This window comes from Hippopotamus amphibius, chromosome 11 (genome assembly GCF_030028045.1).
Source record: "Hippopotamus amphibius kiboko isolate mHipAmp2 chromosome 11, mHipAmp2.hap2, whole genome shotgun sequence".
NCBI classification, from domain to species: Eukaryota; Metazoa; Chordata; class Mammalia; order Artiodactyla; family Hippopotamidae; genus Hippopotamus; species Hippopotamus amphibius.
This window is the reverse complement of record NC_080196.1, coordinates 102,498,863-102,517,803: the sequence shown is the minus strand read 5'-3', so window position 1 is coordinate 102,517,803 and position 18,941 is coordinate 102,498,863. Positions and strand designations below refer to the sequence as shown.

The following is an 18,941-nucleotide window of genomic DNA, read 5'->3' as shown; positions in this document are numbered from 1 at the left end:
AGGGTTCAGGAGCTCTGTGCCAAGAAGCAGGGGCAGAGATCAGTATATATATTTTCTATTTATCTCACACATGTAAAAGGTAAAAAGTTTCTATTCCATTAGAAGGTAAGCTCCCAAAGAACAGGATTTTTAAGGAAACATTTTATGTAAAAATGATATTTACAAAAGAGTTGCAAAGATATAGAGAATTCCCATATACTCTTCACGCAACATCCCCTACTGTTAACGTCTTAAGCCACCATAGTATATTTATTAAAACTAAGAAATTAGCAGCGGTAGAAGATCATTAGCTAAAATACAGACTTTATTCAGATTTTATCAGTTTTTCCACAGTCTTGTTCTATTCCAGGATCCAGTCCAGAATCCCATATTGCATTTAGTTGTCTGTCTCCTGAGTCTCCTGCAATCTGTGACAAGTTTCTCAGTTTTTCCTTGTTTTTTCATGACTTCGACATTTTTGAAGCACACTGATTAGGTATTTTGTAGAAGTTAAAAAAAAAAACAACCTCAATTTGTATTTTAATGGGTACTTTCTCATGAGACTGAGGTTATACATTTTTGAAAATACCACAGGTGACACTCTTCTCATTGCACATTAGGGGGCACATGGTATCAACATGTCTTATTACTGTATTGGTGATAAAAGAGGAATTTTTGACTGTTTGGTTCATATCCAGCACATAAAACAGCCTGGTACATGGTGGTACTAACTGTGGTACTCAAATGAATTCTCTTTTCGCTATTACATGACTGTGCCTTCCACTAAATTGTAAAACCCTAAATGGCAAAGAGCACATCTTATTCACCTTTGTATGTTCCTAACACCCAGCAGACTTGTCTTTAGTGAATGTTCAGTAAACATTTAGGGACTGAATTGAAAAGTAAATTGGAATCTGGTTGTATCTTCAGGCAAAATCAAGCTTGAAAGTCATTAAGGAACCAGCGGCTTCTTTCAAGCAGCTCAGTTAAATAGTTTAATATTTGTTAAATGTCTGTTACGTGCTGACATTCTAAGGGCTGGAGGTGATAAAGTATTTTATCAGTAACTGGAAGGGGACAGAGGGTTAGGAAGGAGAATTAGTAGACACAGGCAGAGAGAGTACTTCAACTTTGAGCTTTGATGATGGAGATTTGGTGATATTATTTTGAGGAGAGATCAAAGAAGGAGGTTTGGGGTATAAGATAATTAATTTGGTTTTTAATGTGTTGAATTTTTCTTGTGGGAAAACCCTGTGGTTTTCGGAGCTCTCTGGGAGGTAGCTGTAAATGCTAGGCAAGGACAAGCCAGGCCTAGAGAATTAAATTTGAAGCCATTTCTATTCTATTGCTACCTGCAGCCGAGGAAGGGGTAAGATGAGCAGAGCTTGATGGTGAGAAAGAAGAGGACGTCAGACTCTTGAGGAAATTCTGCCCTTAATAAGAAGGGCAGAAAGTGAAGAGGACAGATAAAGGACATTAGGATACTATCCGGAAGAGATTGCAAGAACTGGGTAGTTGACAATACTAAACAAGAAGCGGGAGGGAAATACTTTATTTAGGAGACGCCAGATGTTTGGAAAGAATTAGGGAATGGGTGGGAAATAAAACGTTAGAATGATTAAACATCTATTTTATCTTCCTTTGAGAAGCTAAACTATGAAAGGAAGGGGAAAAAAAAGAGGACTGTGCCTGCAAACAACAGAATGCTGAAAAAAAGGTCTTAGCTCTGCCACTAATCCCTGACATCTGTGGTCTCGCATAAAGCACTTAACCTCTCAAGCCATTGATCTTCCCGGTAACAAGAACTGGAATAAATAATACCCGATCTACCACTCTCACAAGACTTGTGTTCAGAAGCCTGCATCCCCACCAGAGCGCCGTAAGCTCCTGGAGGGCAGCGGCCATACATAACTTCTATTAAAACTCTCGGGGCTTCCTAGAGCCACGAATATAACGATTGGGAAAATGCTGGTCGGAGGACGTGGAAAGCGTGAGCACTAACAAGCGCCAACACATGCTGAGATTCTCCTGTTCGTTTATCACTGTGAGAGGCGCCTAATCACGCAGCACTTGCATTCTCCGCAACCCTGGGGTAGGTACTTTAATTACCCCCATTTTACACAGGAGTAAATGGTAACTGGGCCCAAAGTCCCCAACCAGTGGGTCTTGGAGACAGGATTACTTTTTTCACACAAAAACCACAGACCAACAGAGCACGCTCCATGCTCCGTCGAGTAAATGGAGCCAGAACCAATAACACCTCAACGCATAAGACATCTGGAAAAGGAGGAAGAGGGAACGCCTCCCCACCGCAACCACTCTCCCTGCCCCTAGGCCGGAGCCGCTGTGCGCGTGCGCGCAAGCCTGACTTCCGCCAGGCCTCGGCGGACTTCAGGGATCTCTCTCCCGGCCTCGCGAGGCCCGGGACTAAGGCGAGACCCGGATAGTTCGGGACTGGGTGACCCGCGTGCTGATGACGAAAGCGGATGTTCTGAGACCAGAGGCCGGACGAGAGCCCGGAAGTTTTGTAAGGAGGGTCGGGCGGCTGTTGGAGCACGGTGTTGTTTTGGAACAAGTTCCGGAAAGGAGGCCGCCGCTTGGGGTCCGAGAGCCACCGGCCTGCGCACGTTAGGGGCAGCTCCGGGCGCGACTCGACGTTCCCACTGTGGGCTTCCTCTGCCGCCGTTCCTCCTCCGGGAACCGCCTCGGGTCTCCGCCATGGCATCCACCTCCGGCAACCTCCAGGTATCACCATCCTCCCGCCCCCTGGAGAGCCCGGGCCGAGGGGAGGCGCGGGGCGTGAGGTGGGAAATGGGGGGCGGGGAGGAGGGAGGAAGCGGCCGCGCCCCTTGTTCCGGGAGGTGGAGGGCGGCGCCCGCACCCGGAGGCAGGTGGGAGAGTTGGGTGCTTTCCGCCCGCTTCCGGGGTCTCCCAAGCCCACTGGCTTTGTGGGACTCTCGACTTATGTTGAGGCTTTTTTGTTTTTGTTTTTTTCTTTTCAAACCAGCCGAGTTTGAACCGAGCTGGGCAGAGCTTTGAGCAAGAGGCACAGACGTTGCAGTCAGTGTAAGGGAGAGAGGAAAGAACGTAATGTCTCCAGTGCATTGCTCCGGACCAGTTGAAAATAGGGTGATTTGAGTTCTCCCCTAGTTCCTTAAGCTGGTTTAGCAAAGCCTTTCTTTTCGAGCTGTCAGGTGAATGGAAATGTGAGCACAGGCTCGGAATCTGAGGAGTCCAGTGAATTCATTGAGCTGTGCGTTCAGGAGCACGCTAATGGCTCCCAAAATGTAGTACATAAATAAGATCATGGAATTTTCTTAAACTCCTTTGTGACTTCACCTTCCCACCCCCGCCGCAGTGAGTTGTGTGTTTTGTTCGTAAAGCATGTAATCCTAATATTTTAGATTTGTTAGACCTCTGTGGAATGGAATTCATTGAGACGAGAAATTTTTGAAGCAGTGTCTCCCATCCCTAGAATGGATCTGGGGCTTCAGTGGGGTTTTTAGAATGTGACTTAACCTTTAGAATGTGACTTAACTAGCTCCAGTCCACTAGTTAGGTTTCGAACGAAAGAGTCGCGTGAATACCTATATTGAATTTTTGTCTTGATCTTGCAGTTGAAAAGGCATTTATTGAGTGCCAGGTACAGGCACCTAGGATAATTAATAAAGGATCTACTTAGCCCAGGATAATTGATCCTGAAGAAAGATCACTAAAAGTAGACCGATTTAAATCGAAATCAAATTTTCACCAAAAAGGCAGTGGGGTGCTTGGTTGGAACTTGTATCTTGAAAATCGACCCAAGAGGTTATGAAAATAAATGTTTTATGTCTTTCACAAAATATAATTGGAACTGTGACTTATTTCTTAGAATAAAGAAGTCGTGTGTTGTTTTATGTGTGTATCTTTTCCAACGTGATTTTATTAAACTGCGATGCAACAATCTTCACTTAACATTAGTTTTTTTTGTAGCCCCATTGAGAAGGGGTCTTTTTAGTAAATGTACTTGGAAAAAGTATTGGTCATGTGGTAAAAGTATTGTTCCTTTGAGTATCAAAGGTGATTTCTTTTGAAATACCCATCTTGTCTTCATCCTTGTTGGTTTGTCAGTTAACTGCATAGTTTTATTCCATCATCATTGTATTTTTTGTCGAAGTTTTTTTATTGAAGTTTTATTGACCTACAATATTATAGTTTCAGGTGTACAGCATAGTGATTCAGTATTTCTACAGATTATACTCCATTAAAAATTATTGCAAGATAATGGCTGTAGTTTCCTGTGCTATACAGTTTATCCTTGTTGTTCATCTATTTTAGACATAGTCTACCAACTTTTCATTTGTCAAGACTTTGCATGCGATTTGGGCATTCTACGATATAATTTTCATCTATTTACTGATCTTTTTTTCTTATGCAAGATTTGCAGTTTCATTCTATAATCGTTTGCATCATATTTAAATTGGATTATGGATGTTTCCAAGATCAATCAGCTCAAGATTAACTGATATTAAAGGCATAGTTGCTAGTGTTAAACAGGGAGAGAGAATGAGTTATACTTTTACCAGTGGTTAGGTCACAGGTGCGCTTTCTCATTCAACCTTTTCAACCTTCTAATGTAGGAAATTTGGATGAAGAATATTCAGCTTTCCCGTTTGGAACGAGGCAAAATCCCAGAGCCAGATGTTTATAATCGAATGGAGGAATGCAGATAACTAAAAATCAAAATAAAATAATGTAATAATGGTCTAATAGAATTAAAGGTTGGTGTGGGAGGACAGAAAGGAAGGGCTTGTGTAACTCTTCAAGGATAAATGAGAAATGTTCCAAGGGGAGGCAGTGTGAGCTTAGAGTGAAAGGTGATGACACTAATTGTCTGTCTGGTGTTTGATGTGATCTCATTTAGTCCTCAAAACAACTCCTCAAGGTGAATATTACTCCCTTTTCACAGCATAAGAAACCAAAACTTATTAAGGCTGTGATTTGCCCAAAGACATACAGTTAATTAGTGTTGAAGATAGTTTTTAATCCAGGTCTATCTGCTTATAAGTTTGAGCTTTTTCACTATGAAGTCATGCCTTCTTGGACAAGAAAGTGGGATGCATTCCAGGCAGAGAAAAACAACATATGCCTCAGTCTAGAAGTGTAGTAAACCTTGGAGAGGGTTGGGAGAAACTGCAAGTTCATTGTATATAGAACTCAGAGTTTACTCAGCCCTGAATATTTAGTTTTTGAGTGTCTACTATGCCATGCATTTTGCTACATGTTGGAAATCATAAAAGAAATATATCATCCTTGATTTTCAAGGGCTTATATTCTGATGTGAAAGCATCAGACATATAAAGTGACTACTACGATACTTTGTAACCTTTGAAGGATGTACAAGAGGCAGTGGAAATTTAGAGGAAGCACAGGCTAGGCCGCCTGGGTGATGCGGAGGACTTTGCAGCAGGAAGATCACAATTACTGCTGAGTCTTGGAGGAGCTGGAGTTCTACAGGGAGACAACAGGATAGGGTATTCCAGGTGTGAGCACACTGTACACAGAGGTATGAAGTCTGAGCCATCTGGATTGTCCCAGTAGTTTGGTGTGACAGGAATGGAGTGTGCCAGGTGAGAGGTAGAGCCTAGTTAGGCCACATCACAAGGAGCAGTGTGTGACGCACGTAGGTGATTAGTCCCCATCCTACTGTAGATGGGGAGTCAGAGAAGGCAGTAAGCTCAAATTTTTGTTTTAGAACAAAACCACTGTTTGTGTACAGGGCACAGCTTGTCAGTAGCAAGCCTGGAAGCAGGGAAACCAGGTAGGAGGCAGGGTTCTGTGTGATGGGAGAGGGTGAAGGCCAAAGTAGTACAGCACCTGTTAGAATAAAGAAAGGATTGATCAGAGGCGGTTGAAGAGGAAGAATAGTTAGGCTTGGATCTGCATTTAGAAAGTGAAGAAGGTGGAGGAGTCTGAGTTTTCTCCCAGATTCCTTGATTGGGTGTCTGCGGGGTGGGAATTGGTTCTGGGATTATAAGAAGAGGAGGCATACTTGGGGCCAGAGTGGTCCTGAACTTTTGGGGTTTGAAATGCTTGTGGAGACAATCAGGTGGAAATGCCCATTGAACAGTTGGGTACGTATGTGTAGGACTTAGAGAGGCTGGGCTGGGAATAAGGATTTGGGAGTTGTCAGCATACGGATACTAATAGAAGTGTGGGCATCTTGGAGAGTTTATAGAATGAGGAAAAACAAGGACCGAGGTACAAACTCAGTGGAATATCAGTGTTTAAGGAGAGAGAAAAGGGAGCCTGAAAAAGAATTGTGACACAGCCAAGAGTAAAACCTGGAGAGGATGGTGCCTTGATGGCCAAAGGAGGCCATGTCAGGTATCTCTTACGAGAGCTAAGTGCCCATAACTAGGTAAGTGAGAGATCTGGCAGTCAGGGAGCAGGAAGCATTGCCGTGGGAGGACTCAAGAAACCAGGATGAACTTGGGGTTCTCTTTGGGACTTTGCTATGGAGTTGAAGAGGTAAGTAAGGTGGTAGCTACATGGGAATCTTAGAATTAGGGAGAGCTGGTGTGCTTCTGCTGGTCTTTGGAGCTATGAGTCTGAGATAGGACTTGCATACATTTTTATGCTAAGGAATGCTCCCCCAAAAAGAGAAAGGTTAGGTTGGGCAGAACAGTTGAGTTGGTATAATTGAGGGGAGTAAATGTCAGAGGAGGAAGGTAGGGATGGGCTGCAGAGCACCAGGGAAAGAATCAGCCTTGAAAGACAGGGGCTGGGACATCTTTCCTTCTGAGGTAGGCAACTCTGGAATTTACCCAGTTTCCCAGAGTTTTCTAACGTGGCCACATCGTGGTCTCCTGATCCCAAAAGGACAGTCCCAGGTATTCCCGACCTTTGTGCCTCCATATTGACGACTGCATCCTGGCCGATCTTGAGATTAGGTCAGTCTTGTGCCAGCCTCTGTGCTGGACTCCAGAATATTAAAAAGCCAGTACAACAGATGTGAATCCTGTTCTCATGGAGCTTATATTCTAGTGGGAGGACAGGCCAAAACAAAATCCACATGCACAGAAACATGCCACTGGAAAGACTTTAAACAGGAGAGTGATGTGTTTTAAAAGTGAAGAAATTTGGGGATCATCAGCCTAAAGATAAGCAGCTTCAGTCACTGAGAACAGCCCACATAGGGAGTAAACAGAAAGCAGCCCCACCCAAGCCCTGAGGAACACTGGTATTTCAGTGTCAGGTACAAGAAGAAGAATCAGCAAAGGAAACTGAGCAGGAGCTGTCAGAGAGGTGGGAGGCAAACAGGGAAAGTGGTGCTTGGGAGCTCAACAGAGGGCAGTGTTCCAGCAGGGAGTGATGTTTTTGTAGAATACTATCAAGAGATCAGGATGGACACAGAGGTGGCCTTTGGATCTGGCATCACAGAGGACGTTGATATGAGCAGTTTTATTGATAAGATAAGGGACAGAAGCCAAGATTGGCAGCCGAAGGGTAAGTAGAGGAAAAGGAACTGGAAAGAGTAGAGGCTGCTCTGGTGAGATTTGGGTTCTGAAAGTAGCAGAGAAACAACCGAGCTGAAGGGGGTTTGAGTGTCAGGGATATCTGCAGGAGGGCTGTTTGCATGCCAGCGGAAATGTCCAGTGGAGAGAAATTGAGATGACAGAGGTGGAGGTCCCCGTCCTCGCGGAGCTTCCCTGTATATTAAAGGGGGTGGCCAGTAAGTGAGTATGCAGGGGAATAATGATACACACGGTGGTGGGGTAAGAGTGCAGGGAGAGGGGGCACCTGAGAGCAGGGATGGGGTGCAGCCTTTGAAATACAGGACTAGGGAGGGCCTCTCCAAGGACTTGGCATTTGAACTGCGACTGAAAACGAGACCGTCTTGCATGCATCTGGGGAGAGAGCAGGGAGGAGCGTTCTGGGCGGAAGGATCCTAGTGCACAGGCTGCCTGAGTGAAGGAGGATGGAGGGCTCAGGTGAGACCCAGACAGAGCCAGAGCCCAGGGAGAACATGACCCCACATTGGGGGTTTATTATTTGCAGTGGGAAGCCATCAGAGGATGCCCTTCACTGGTGCTGTCTGGACTTTCCTATCAAGTGTGGAAGCAGGCTGCCTGCTTAGAGGAGGCTAGGTGATAGGTTTGACAGATGCGATAGTGGATTGAGCTAGGGTGGTAGCGATGGAGACAGTCAGGATTATATTCTGAAAGAATAATTGGTACTCCCAAACCATACAAGACACAGTTGAGTTCGTTTCAAATGAAAAATGCTAACAGAAACGAGCATGAAGTGGAGCATGCTTCAGGGGGAAACAGATGCCTGTCCTCAGATCGTCCTTGGTTAAAGGTTTAACATGTGCTGTCCACACTGGTAGCTACATGTGGCAATTTAAATTTAAATTTTACTTAAATGAAACTTAAAACTCACTCTTCAGTCACATTAGTCGAAAGTTTCAGAAACCACGTGCGCCCATGTTGGACAGTACACATACAGATGCGTCCATCATCAGAGAAAGGCTGCTTTAAAGTCATTGGTCCTGTATTTGGAGCTAGATTATTAAACACCAACTGTAGGAGTTTTAGCAGATGCCGTCTTGGTTTCTAAAAGAAGGCCGACTGCAAATGAGGGCAATGCGTGGCTGAAGAGGTGAGTGGCACAGCAATTCAAAATAGCATAAAAAGGAAATTATAGCCAGAAAAAGGAAGAACTTACTTTTGCTACGTGACTTAGCCACTGAGCCTTCTGGATGCAGTTTTATGTGACCAGGTGCACCAGACCACCAGTTGACCATGGGCTGTGACGCCACCCTTTATATCCTGCTGAGCTTATTACCAAACTTGCAAATTTATCTCCAAGTTCAAGCTATTTGAAGTGAAACATGTACTGCTACATTTTATCAATTCTAAGAACTGCCATTTATTTTTCTTCCCTCCTGCTACAACAGAGGGAAGTCCTGTACCTCCCATTTATCCCATGCAATCTGTGAACAACTGCTTCAAAATATGATATTTTTAACATATTAGTTTTTGGATTATTTGAATAATTTCTTAATTGTATGCTTTTTTTAATATAGTATAACCATGATCATTTTCTTCAGCTGGCTCTTATTTCTGTTGAATACAGTTTTACTACCTAAATTAATCCAATGGAATGTTTCAGTAAACCGTGCTTGTTCTTTATTTGTATATGTGTGCATATTTTAAAATATTAAAGATAGTTTTCTTAACGAACATTTTATTTTGAGATGATCGTAGATTCACATGCAGTTGTGAGAAATAATACAGAGAGAGTTTGTGTACCCTTCACCCATTTGTCCCCAATGGCAGCATCTTGTAAAACTATAGTACAGTATCACAACCCGGATGTTGACATTAATAGTTTCTCTCTCTTACTCAGATTTCCCCAGTTTTACATGTGTGTGTGTGTCTGTGTCTGTGTCTGCACGCACAGAGTTGTCACATGATTTAATTCCTGTATCCCCCAACACAGTCATAATACAGAAGACTTCTACCCAAAAGGATCCCTTTTGTTGCCTTTTTATAACCACAGTCACTTCTCTTTCTCTTCCCCCCACATCCCTGTCTCCTGACAATGCTGAACTGTTCACCTCTGGTTTTGTCATTTGAGGGTATTTGAATGGAATCATACAGTACGTAACCTTTTGGGATTGGTTCTTTTCACTTAGCTTAAGTCCCTCAAGATTCATCCAAGTTGTGTATATCAATATTTCATTCCTTTCTCTTGCTGAGTAGTACTCTCCAGACTGGGTGTACCACGGTTTAACCATGCAGCATTTGAAGGACATCTGGAATGTTCAAGTACAAGTTTTTGTGTGAACATAGTCTTCATTTTTCTGGGATAAATGCAGTTGCTGATTCATATGGTAGTTGCATGTTTAGGTTTGTAAAAAACAAACCTGTTTCCCAGAGTGACTGTACCATCTTCCATCCCAACAGTGTAAAAGTGATCCAGTTCTCTGTGTCCTCACCACTATTGCTGTTGTCACTATTTTCTATTTTAGCTGTGCTGATACGTGTTTACTGATAGCTCATTGTGGTTTTAATTTGCATTTCCCTAATGGCTAGTGATGTTGAACATCTTTTCATTTGCTTATTTGCCATCTATATATCCTCTTTGGTGAAATGTCTGTTTACGTCTTTAGCTTATTTTCTACTTTAATTGTTTTTAAAGTGCTGATTTTTGAGAGTTCTTTCTGTATTCTAGGTACTAGTCCTATCCCAAATATGTGGTTTGCAAACATTTCTCCCAGTCTTTAGCTTGTCTTTTCATCCTTTAATCGAGTCTTTTACAGACCAAAAGTTTTTAAGTTTGATGAGGTTCAATTTATCATTATTTCTTTTTTTGTTCCTTTGAGGTGTAATTGATATATAACATTATATTAGTTTCAGGTGTACAACATGGTTCGATATTTGTATATATTGTGAGATGATCACCACAGTACGTCTAGTTAACATCTGACACCATACATATTTACAAAATTTTTTCTGTGTTAAGAACATTTTTAAGATTTATTCTCCTGTCAACTTTCAAAAATATGTAATACAGTATTATTAGTTATAGTCACCATGCTGTACATTACATCCCCATGACTTACTTATTTTGTACTGAAGATTTGTACCTTTGGACCTGCTTCACCCATTTCGTCTGCCCCACACCTTTGGCAACCATCAGTCTGTTCTCTTATCTATGAGCTCATTTTTTGTTTTTGTTTTTTGGGTTTTTTTTTTTTTTAGATTCCACGTGTAAATGAGATCACATGGTATTTCTCTTTCTTGGTCTGACTTATTTCACTTAGCATAATGCCCGCACGTTCCATCCATGTTTTTGCAAATGGCAAGATTTCCTTTTTTATGGCTGAATAATATTTCTTTTTTTTTTCCCCCTTTATCCTTTCATCCATTGGTGAACACTTAGTTTACTCTTGGCCGTTGTAAATAATGCTGCAGTGAACATAGGGGTGCATATGTCTTTTCATGTTAGTATTTTCATTCAGATAAATACCCAGGAATGGAATTGCTGGATCATACGGTAGTTCTGTTTTTTTTTAATTTTTTGAGGAACCTCCATACTGTTTTCCATAGTAATTGCACCACTTTACTCTTTGATCAACAGTACACAAGGGTTCCCTGTTCTCTGCATCCTCACCAACACTTGTTATTTCTTGTTTTTTCGATAATAGCCATTCTGATGGGTGTGAGGTGAGAAGTCGTTGTTTTGATCTGCATTTCCCTGATGATTAGTGATGTTGAGCACCTTTTCATGTACTTGTTGGCCATCTGTATGTCTTCTTTGGAAAAATGTTTATTCAGCTCCACTGCCCATTTTTTGATCAAATTGTTTTGGTTTTTGCTGTTGACTTGTATGAGTTTTTTTTATATTTTGTTGATATTAATCCCTTATCAGATATATGTGATTTGCAAGTATTTTCTCCCATTCAGTAGGTTACTTTTCATTCTGTTATTTCCTTTGCTCTGCAGAAGCTTTTTTGTTCAGTGTAGTCACACTTATTTATTTTTGCTTTTGTTGCCTTTGTTTGTGGCATCAAATCCAAAAAATTCTCACCAAGACCAACGTCAAGGAGCTTATCGCCTATGTTTTCTTCTAGGAGTTTTATGGCTTCAGGTCTTATGTTCAAATCTTTAATCCATTTTGTGTGTGGTGTAAGGTAGTGTTCATTTTCATTCTTTTGCATATGGCTGTCCAGTTTTCCCAGCACCATTTATTTAAGAGATTGTTCTTTTCCCACTGCATTCTTTGGTCTTTTGTGGTATATTAATTAACAACATATGTGTTGGTTTATTCCTGGGCTCTTCTGTTCCATTCATCTGTGTGTCTTTTTTTATGCCAATATCATACTGTTTTTATTTTTTCTTTTTATATATTATGCTTTTGGTGTCAAGTCTAAGAACCCTTTGCCTAGCCCTAGATGGTGAAGACGTTCTTTGTTTTTTCTAAAGATTTTATAGTTTTACATTTTATATTTGTCTGTGATCCATTTCGAGTTAATTTTTGTACCAAGTGCAAGGTTTAGTTTGAGGTGTTCTTCCTCTTTCTCTCTCTTTTTTTTTTGGGGGGGGGGTGCTTATGGATGTTCAGTTGCTCTAGAACCATTTCTTAAAAAGCCTGTCTTTCTGCTATTAACTTGCCTTTCTATATCTTTGTCAAAATTCAGTTAGACGTATTTGTATGGATCTATTTCTGGTAGGTTTTTTTTTTAACTTATTTACAACTTTGGAACTTATTTACAAAATAGAAACAGACTCACAGACTTACAGAATGAGCTTATGGTTGTGGCGGCCCGGGCTGGGGGAGAAGAATAGTTAGGGAGGATAGGATTGACATGTGCACACTGCTGTGTTTAAAATGGATTACCAACAAGGACCTGCTGTACAGCACAGGGAACTCCGCTCAGTATTATGTAACAACCTAAATGGGAAAGGAATTTGAAAAAAAAAATAGATACATGTCTATGTATAACTGTACGCCTGAAACTAACACAACATTGTTAATCAACTATATTTCAATATAATATAAAAAGTTAAATTCTACGAAAGTTGCCCATTTCATTATGGGATATTTGGAAGATGTGAAAAAAGTAGAAAATGAAAAAAATTGGCTTATCAAAGATAAGCTCTGTTAAATTTCCTTCCCATCTTTTTTTCTGTGCTTTTTAAAAATTTATTTACTTGTTTGCTTGTTTGTTTCATGTTTCAAATATTTAATTTCATTCTCTATATAAAAATTGTATCATGCTTTTTAAAACTTCCATTATACATTTTTCCATGTTATTACGAATATTGCTTAATATTATTTTTAAAATTCTACTATATTATATTCTGTGGCCATCTTTCTGCTATTTAAATTTAAGTTTCCAGGTTTTGTTTTTGTTTTCTTTTTAAAGACCTCTCTGGTTTCTCTTTGCTCAGTAAACCTTTTCGTTAATTACTGAGTTAAAAGATTGGGTATTTTTCAGACGCTTGGTATTTCATTGCCCTATTGCTTCTGAGGGGTTTTACCCCATTTAAAATTTACTATTGTCATATGCTTTAGACATAAGAGCATTTGATTTTTGAGAATTTCCATAAATGCTTTTAACTTGAATTTTCATGTTTGATTACTGCTTGCTAGCCCTGAGCTTGACTTTTGTTGAGTGAAAAATAATGTGAGAATGTCAGTGGTTGGTAGTAGGTAGTGTTCAGGTAGCATTTACCTATATAACAAATGTAATTTGCATTTTATAAATATGATTTATAAAGCAATGCAATTGTAGTTTAGAAAAGAAAGATTTGTTTTAAGGTTGCTTTCATTTTTAAAGAAAACTTTCAATATGATTATTTACTTCAAACTTATGCTGTGCTTTGATTTTGATGTTATGGCTTTTGCCTCCCTTCAAACAGAAAGCAATAGATCTTGCTAGCAAAGCAGCCCAGGAGGACAAAGCTGGGAACTATGAAGAAGCCCTTCAACTCTACCAACATGCTGTACAGTATTTTCTCCATGTAGTTAAATGTAAGGTCATTGTTTTTTTATTTCAAAACACTAAAAGAAAAGATTATTCTATTTCATTTATAAAAGTTGAAACACAATGCCAGAAAATTATAAACCATCAATTTGCAAAAAAGTCCCACTAGTTTTTTAGCAGTTTTTAAGTACTCAGCCAACAAATGTGCACAGCTGTCATAATTATTACTTTGTACACCTAAACATATTAAAATGCCATCTAGTCAATGGAAAAAAGTTTTTATTTTACTGGTTATATACCCAGCTTATATAATCTGGACCTACTCATTTTCTAAACATAGCTTTGAAAATAGATGTTTTAAAAGTAGGTTGGGGGACTTCCCTGGCAGTCCAGTGGTTAAGACTCCGTGCTTCCACTGCGGGGGGCACAGGTTCCATCCCTGGTTGGGGAACTAAGATCCCACATGCCCTGCGGCGCAGCCAAAACAAACAAAAATAGGTTGGGAAACATTTTATTTGTGTATTTCCAAATATGTATTCAGTGTTTACCACCTGCTAGGGCACTGTTCTAGGCACTGAGTACAGCAGTAAGGAAGGAATGAATAAAGACCCCTGCCTTCGTGGATCTTAAACCTAATGCTGAACATATGTGAAATAAGACATTAAAAAAGTGTCTTTCTGGCAAACTTAGTTATTTTTTAAATAAAAATTTTAGCAATTGGATAACTTAGGAATTTTTTTTGAGCTTCCCTATTTAATTTTGAGGTTTTTCTGTCAAATTAAAGTGAAACTAAGAATGAATCATAACATGTAAGATAGGTGGGGCTAATCCCATGCACTACGAATGTTGCTGAAGTCTTTTTAAACAGCTTTTATGTAGTAAAATTACTATATTGGTGCTACACATGTGGGATTTCTGTCACTTTTTATGCTCTGAAATAAAGCTTATGTAGACATTAATGGAGATGGTTAATATTGCTTTACTTCTGTTTGTCTTATAATTGGTTTTGTATGAGATAAGCTGCTTTCAACTGTCTGCAAAGAATGTAAGGGAAGAGTATGAAACCCACAGAATATTAAATAATTTATTCTTATTATTTAACATTAACTTAAAATATCCTAGTGTCTTGCTCAAACTCTTTCTGACTCACAGTCACTGTTAGCCTCCAACCTTGCTGAAGGAAGGAGTGGAAAAGATTGATAATCATTGGTTACCATGAGCTGGAGATGATCTTTTCTCTCTCCTCCAAAACTGATTTTCCTTGTTTGAGAAGGATGTCTAAGAGTTAAAACCTATCTATAAAGAATACTAAAGGAAAAATCTCTCTCGTTTCCCTTCAATAGATGAAGCACAGGGTGATAAAGCCAAGCAAAGCATCAGGGCAAAGTGTACAGAGTATCTTGATAGAGCAGAAAAACTAAAGGAGTACCTGAAGAAGAAGGAGAAAAAACCCCAGAAGCCAGTGAAAGAGGGACAACCGAGTCCAGCTGATGACAAAGGGTATGTATTTTAGAGTAAGATTGTATTGTATCAAATTACAAGATAAAATTAAACTTAATTTGTGACGTGAATTTCTTTTGTTTAAACTAGGTGTTGGCAAACCATGGCTCATGGGCCACATCTGACCTGTTGGCTGCTTTTGTAACTAAAGTGTTTTTGAAAACACGGCCTCATCCCTTCTTTTATCTGTTGTGTGTGGCTGCTTTTGTGCTCTACCAGCAAAGCTGAATACTTGTGACAAAGGACCAAATGGCCCACAAAACCTAAAATATTTACTGTCTGGTTCTTTACAGAAAAAGTTTGCATACCCCTGGTTTACCCAGCTTAGGGGGGGATACACCTCACATCACTCTCCTTGACTGCCTGGTAGTAGAAAAAACAGTAAGAGTCGGAATGCTACTCAGATCTTTACCCTCTGGCCATTATGTAATGAAGTTTAAAATCGTAGGAGTGATCTGTGAATTGAATCTTTAACTAGTAGTATGACTCTTAATACTAAGCACATGGACAAAATGAAAAATAATGTAAAATAATTTTTGGATATCTTTTGCAAAGTTTTTTGATGTGGATTTGCATCAGATTTGCTTTATTTTATCATTGTAAAGAGAGCAACACAGCATAATTTGTAAACATTAGAACTCAGTTTTGAAATGTCTTCCTAGATGGGGAATGTGTCACTTACAGATGCAGAATTTATATATTTGACACTTAATGTGTGCATGCCAGGCTCCATGCTGAGCAGTGGAAACTTATTCTACCTAGATCCTCTGATCACTCTATTAATTGGTTCCAGAAGTGGTTCCAGGTGACAACATACTCTTAAGAAAATGAGACTCTGGGGTGGGGTTACCTGGCCTCGGTGGATATGAAGGCAGGAGGTTCTGGTTAGCATTAGAGGGTGTGATACTTATAGTTCATGTTAAGCAGTGGTACTAGTTACTTAGATGATCCCTGTGGTCACCAGGCGTGAAGTGCCTTGAAGGCAGTGCTTTGGGGGCTTTGTGGCTTCTATTGATAGGCCATTTTCAGAGCTAGAGTTGACAGGCTGCTTCAGACTACATGGGAGAGTTTGAAGAAACTTGAAAGTTCAGGGTTTTATATTCTCTGTTCAAGACATGGTCAGGGAACCAGGGAGTTCCTGTGATACCCTGAGTATTTTATCTTCTTATAGCTCTAGCATCGGCATGACAAAAATTAGACCTCAGCTGATCTCGTGGCTTATTGAATTTCAAAATTGATTGAACTTCACTGGGTTTCTTATATGAAAGTTGGGGCATCTGTTGTAAGACTGGAACTCCAAAGTTGAAATGAAACTGTTGGGAAGGATCAGTTGACCTCGAGTACCTAGACCCCCTGAGGCCCCCTTACCAGCAGAAATGTCTTCTCCCCTGGGAATTGAGGCTCTCTGGTCTTGCTTGGAGACCCTGTAGTGGCCCTCCTAAGACGTCCGCCTAGCAGGAGGTACCAGTTCTTCTGTATTGGATGGCAGGACCCACTTTAAGCTGAAATAGGGTAAAGCAAAGAAACAATTACCTCTTGCTAATGGATGCACAAAAATAAATTGAGATAAAGCACAGATGCTCACAGACACAGTTCAAAGCTGTGATAGCTTGATGCTGAGATGCTGAGTGTGGTTCCCGGAAGGAGCTTGGCAGTGCCACTCTCACTGCTCAGGGTGCGTGCTGCCTCTGTAAGAGCTTGCCACAAAAACGCTAAATGCTATTTTCGTTTTTTGCCTTTCTTCGTAAAAGTGATGATCATTTTCTGATATCTTCCAGTTACTGAAAACAGGTACTAATGTAGGTCTTTTGTAAAAGCAAAGTGGCATAAAGCAAACTTTGGGAAACTAAGGGATACCTGTAGTGCATTCCCTTACAGAATTCAAAGGCCTGGGAATGAAGTTTGGATTCCATATGGCTAGCAGAAAGAAATGGCCCCCTGCACCAGGGTAGTTCTAGCAGGGATCCTGTTGCTGCCAACTCCCTTGCCCAGCACTTCCGGTGCCAGTGAGTGGGCAGTAGGACCTGTCACAGTGTCCTCAGCAAAGCAGCACTTTCACCTACAGGCATTCCCACCCCCCAGTTGCTTGCTTCCAACTTCCAGGAGGACTTAGGTCTCATGTGGAGCCCTAGCTGCAGGGGAGCCTGGGAAGGGCAGTTTTATAACAAGTACAGTCTTTACTGTATGAGAAAGCACAGTAGAAGGAGGTTGGAAAGAATGTCAGGGTGAATCGGTTTGCAGTCTCCACCTCACCTGTGAATAACCCTGCCATCCTGTGGTAACCAAGCAAGCCCATTTCGAGATAAAACCTGTCAGTCTTTTTATTTCCCTTTATATCTTCTATGTGAAAAATGATGTAATGCTATATTTTTTGCATTAAAGATTGCAGTGTATTCTATCATATGCTAATCCTTACAATTAAATATACATTATTTCTAATTTTTTCCCTATTGCGAATGATATGAGCATAATTATTCTTGTAGTCAAATCCTTGAACTCATTTGAAATTATTTCCTCAGAATAAATCCTTAGATATGAAATGTCTGGGTTGATCTCCTTGTTCTTTGGGGTCAGTTCATTTTTATCAGAAGCTTCATCAATCCTTTGGAACCCTCAGACTAAGGGTTATGGACCTTTGTACCTTACATAGTTAATATTCTGGGTTTTTTCCTCCTAGTTATGGCTTTATTTTAATAGTAGGTACGTTGTGGGAATTTGGAGCTAGTTCCTGGCTTCGTTGTGGTCTTTTTTGTCCATTTCCTGTTCATGATTCCATTTTGATGGGTAATATGCCTGCTTATTATTTTGTTTAGTATATTCTTAAAAGAAAATAAGCTTAACTTTTAATGTAAATGTCTTATTTTGCCACTTAAATTACAGATATTTCAGGTTAATCTTTTCCTTTATTTTTTCCCTTATTCTGATAGCAATGAGTGATCATTTGAATATATTAAATTCTTTTTATTAGGAATGACAGTGATGGGGAAGGAGAATCTGATGATCCTGAAAAAAAGAAACTACAGAATCAACTTCAAGGTTGCTTTAGATTTCATTTTTAAATTTACTATCTTGTTTTTAAAAAAACTCATCATGAATTGCCTATTTGAATTGGGTTTTTTTCCCGGCTGTATTTAAATAAGGTTCAGCAACTGGCTTTGGTTCCCAGTGGTCACATGCTGGCTTTGTTGAGACCATTTTTATAAGATTTGCTCAATAGGGTCTCTGATGGGTTGGTTTTTTCCATGCGGTAAAAATATTGTTTCATTTTATATCTGCCTTAAATAGCCTCCTATCTTTCGTTTTGTCTTATTTGCCCCCTTTTAGAGAGGGTAGCAGTTATACTATTAGCTTACTATAAAATCTGATGGTATTGAAATATCCTGTCAGAGCAACAGAATGAATTGGAACTCACACTTGGCTTTTATTGCTATTGCTGTAGCTTATTCATTGATGCTGTCTATTTCATGTTTCCTACCTGCTCTTTCTCATCTGCTTTTTTACCCTATTTCAGTGTTCCCATTTACATTTCTCTCTTTCTGCTTTCAGATTTTTACCTTCCACACCTATAAAAGCCCTTTCTCTCTCCCCTACTGTAGTGAAGGGGCACGATGGAGAGGGCATAGATTGTAGCTCCATTCACATCTGGATCCCACTCCAGGGTCTGCTGCTTAAATCTGTCTAGTCTTAGGCCAGTCGCCTAACCTCTCAGAGTCTGGGACCCCAACTCTAACATGGAAGTTAAGAATACTTTCCTTTCAGGGCTGTTTAAAAGGTTAATGACGATGTAAAAACTGCCTAATGTTAACATCTGACAATACCAGGAACTCAATAAATAGTAGCTCTGTGTATCTAAAAAGGCATCTATTTAACTGCTGGGTTCTTTAGTCACTGAGATTTGATTGTTCTTTGATATGTTGGCTAATGATTTTTCAAGTTGAATTTTATGCTCAGTCATTGGTAATGGGTATTTTATTAATTTGAA

General features: G+C 40.1%; 1 protein-coding gene across 1 annotated transcript in view; it reads left to right on the top strand.

The window, feature by feature from the left end:
- Window positions 1-2,388: 2,388 nt before the first annotated feature.
- VPS4B (vacuolar protein sorting 4 homolog B) overlaps window positions 2,389-18,941 on the top strand; it is a 28,651-nt gene continuing 12,098 nt past the window's right edge. The window contains exons 1-4 of the mRNA XM_057699489.1: window positions 2,389-2,724; window positions 13,395-13,506; window positions 14,803-14,959; window positions 17,928-17,995. Of these exons, the coding sequence (XP_057555472.1) occupies window positions 2,698-2,724; window positions 13,395-13,506; window positions 14,803-14,959; window positions 17,928-17,995 (364 nt within the window). The 5' untranslated portion in view covers window positions 2,389-2,697. The remainder of the gene's footprint in view (window positions 2,725-13,394; window positions 13,507-14,802; window positions 14,960-17,927; window positions 17,996-18,941) is intronic.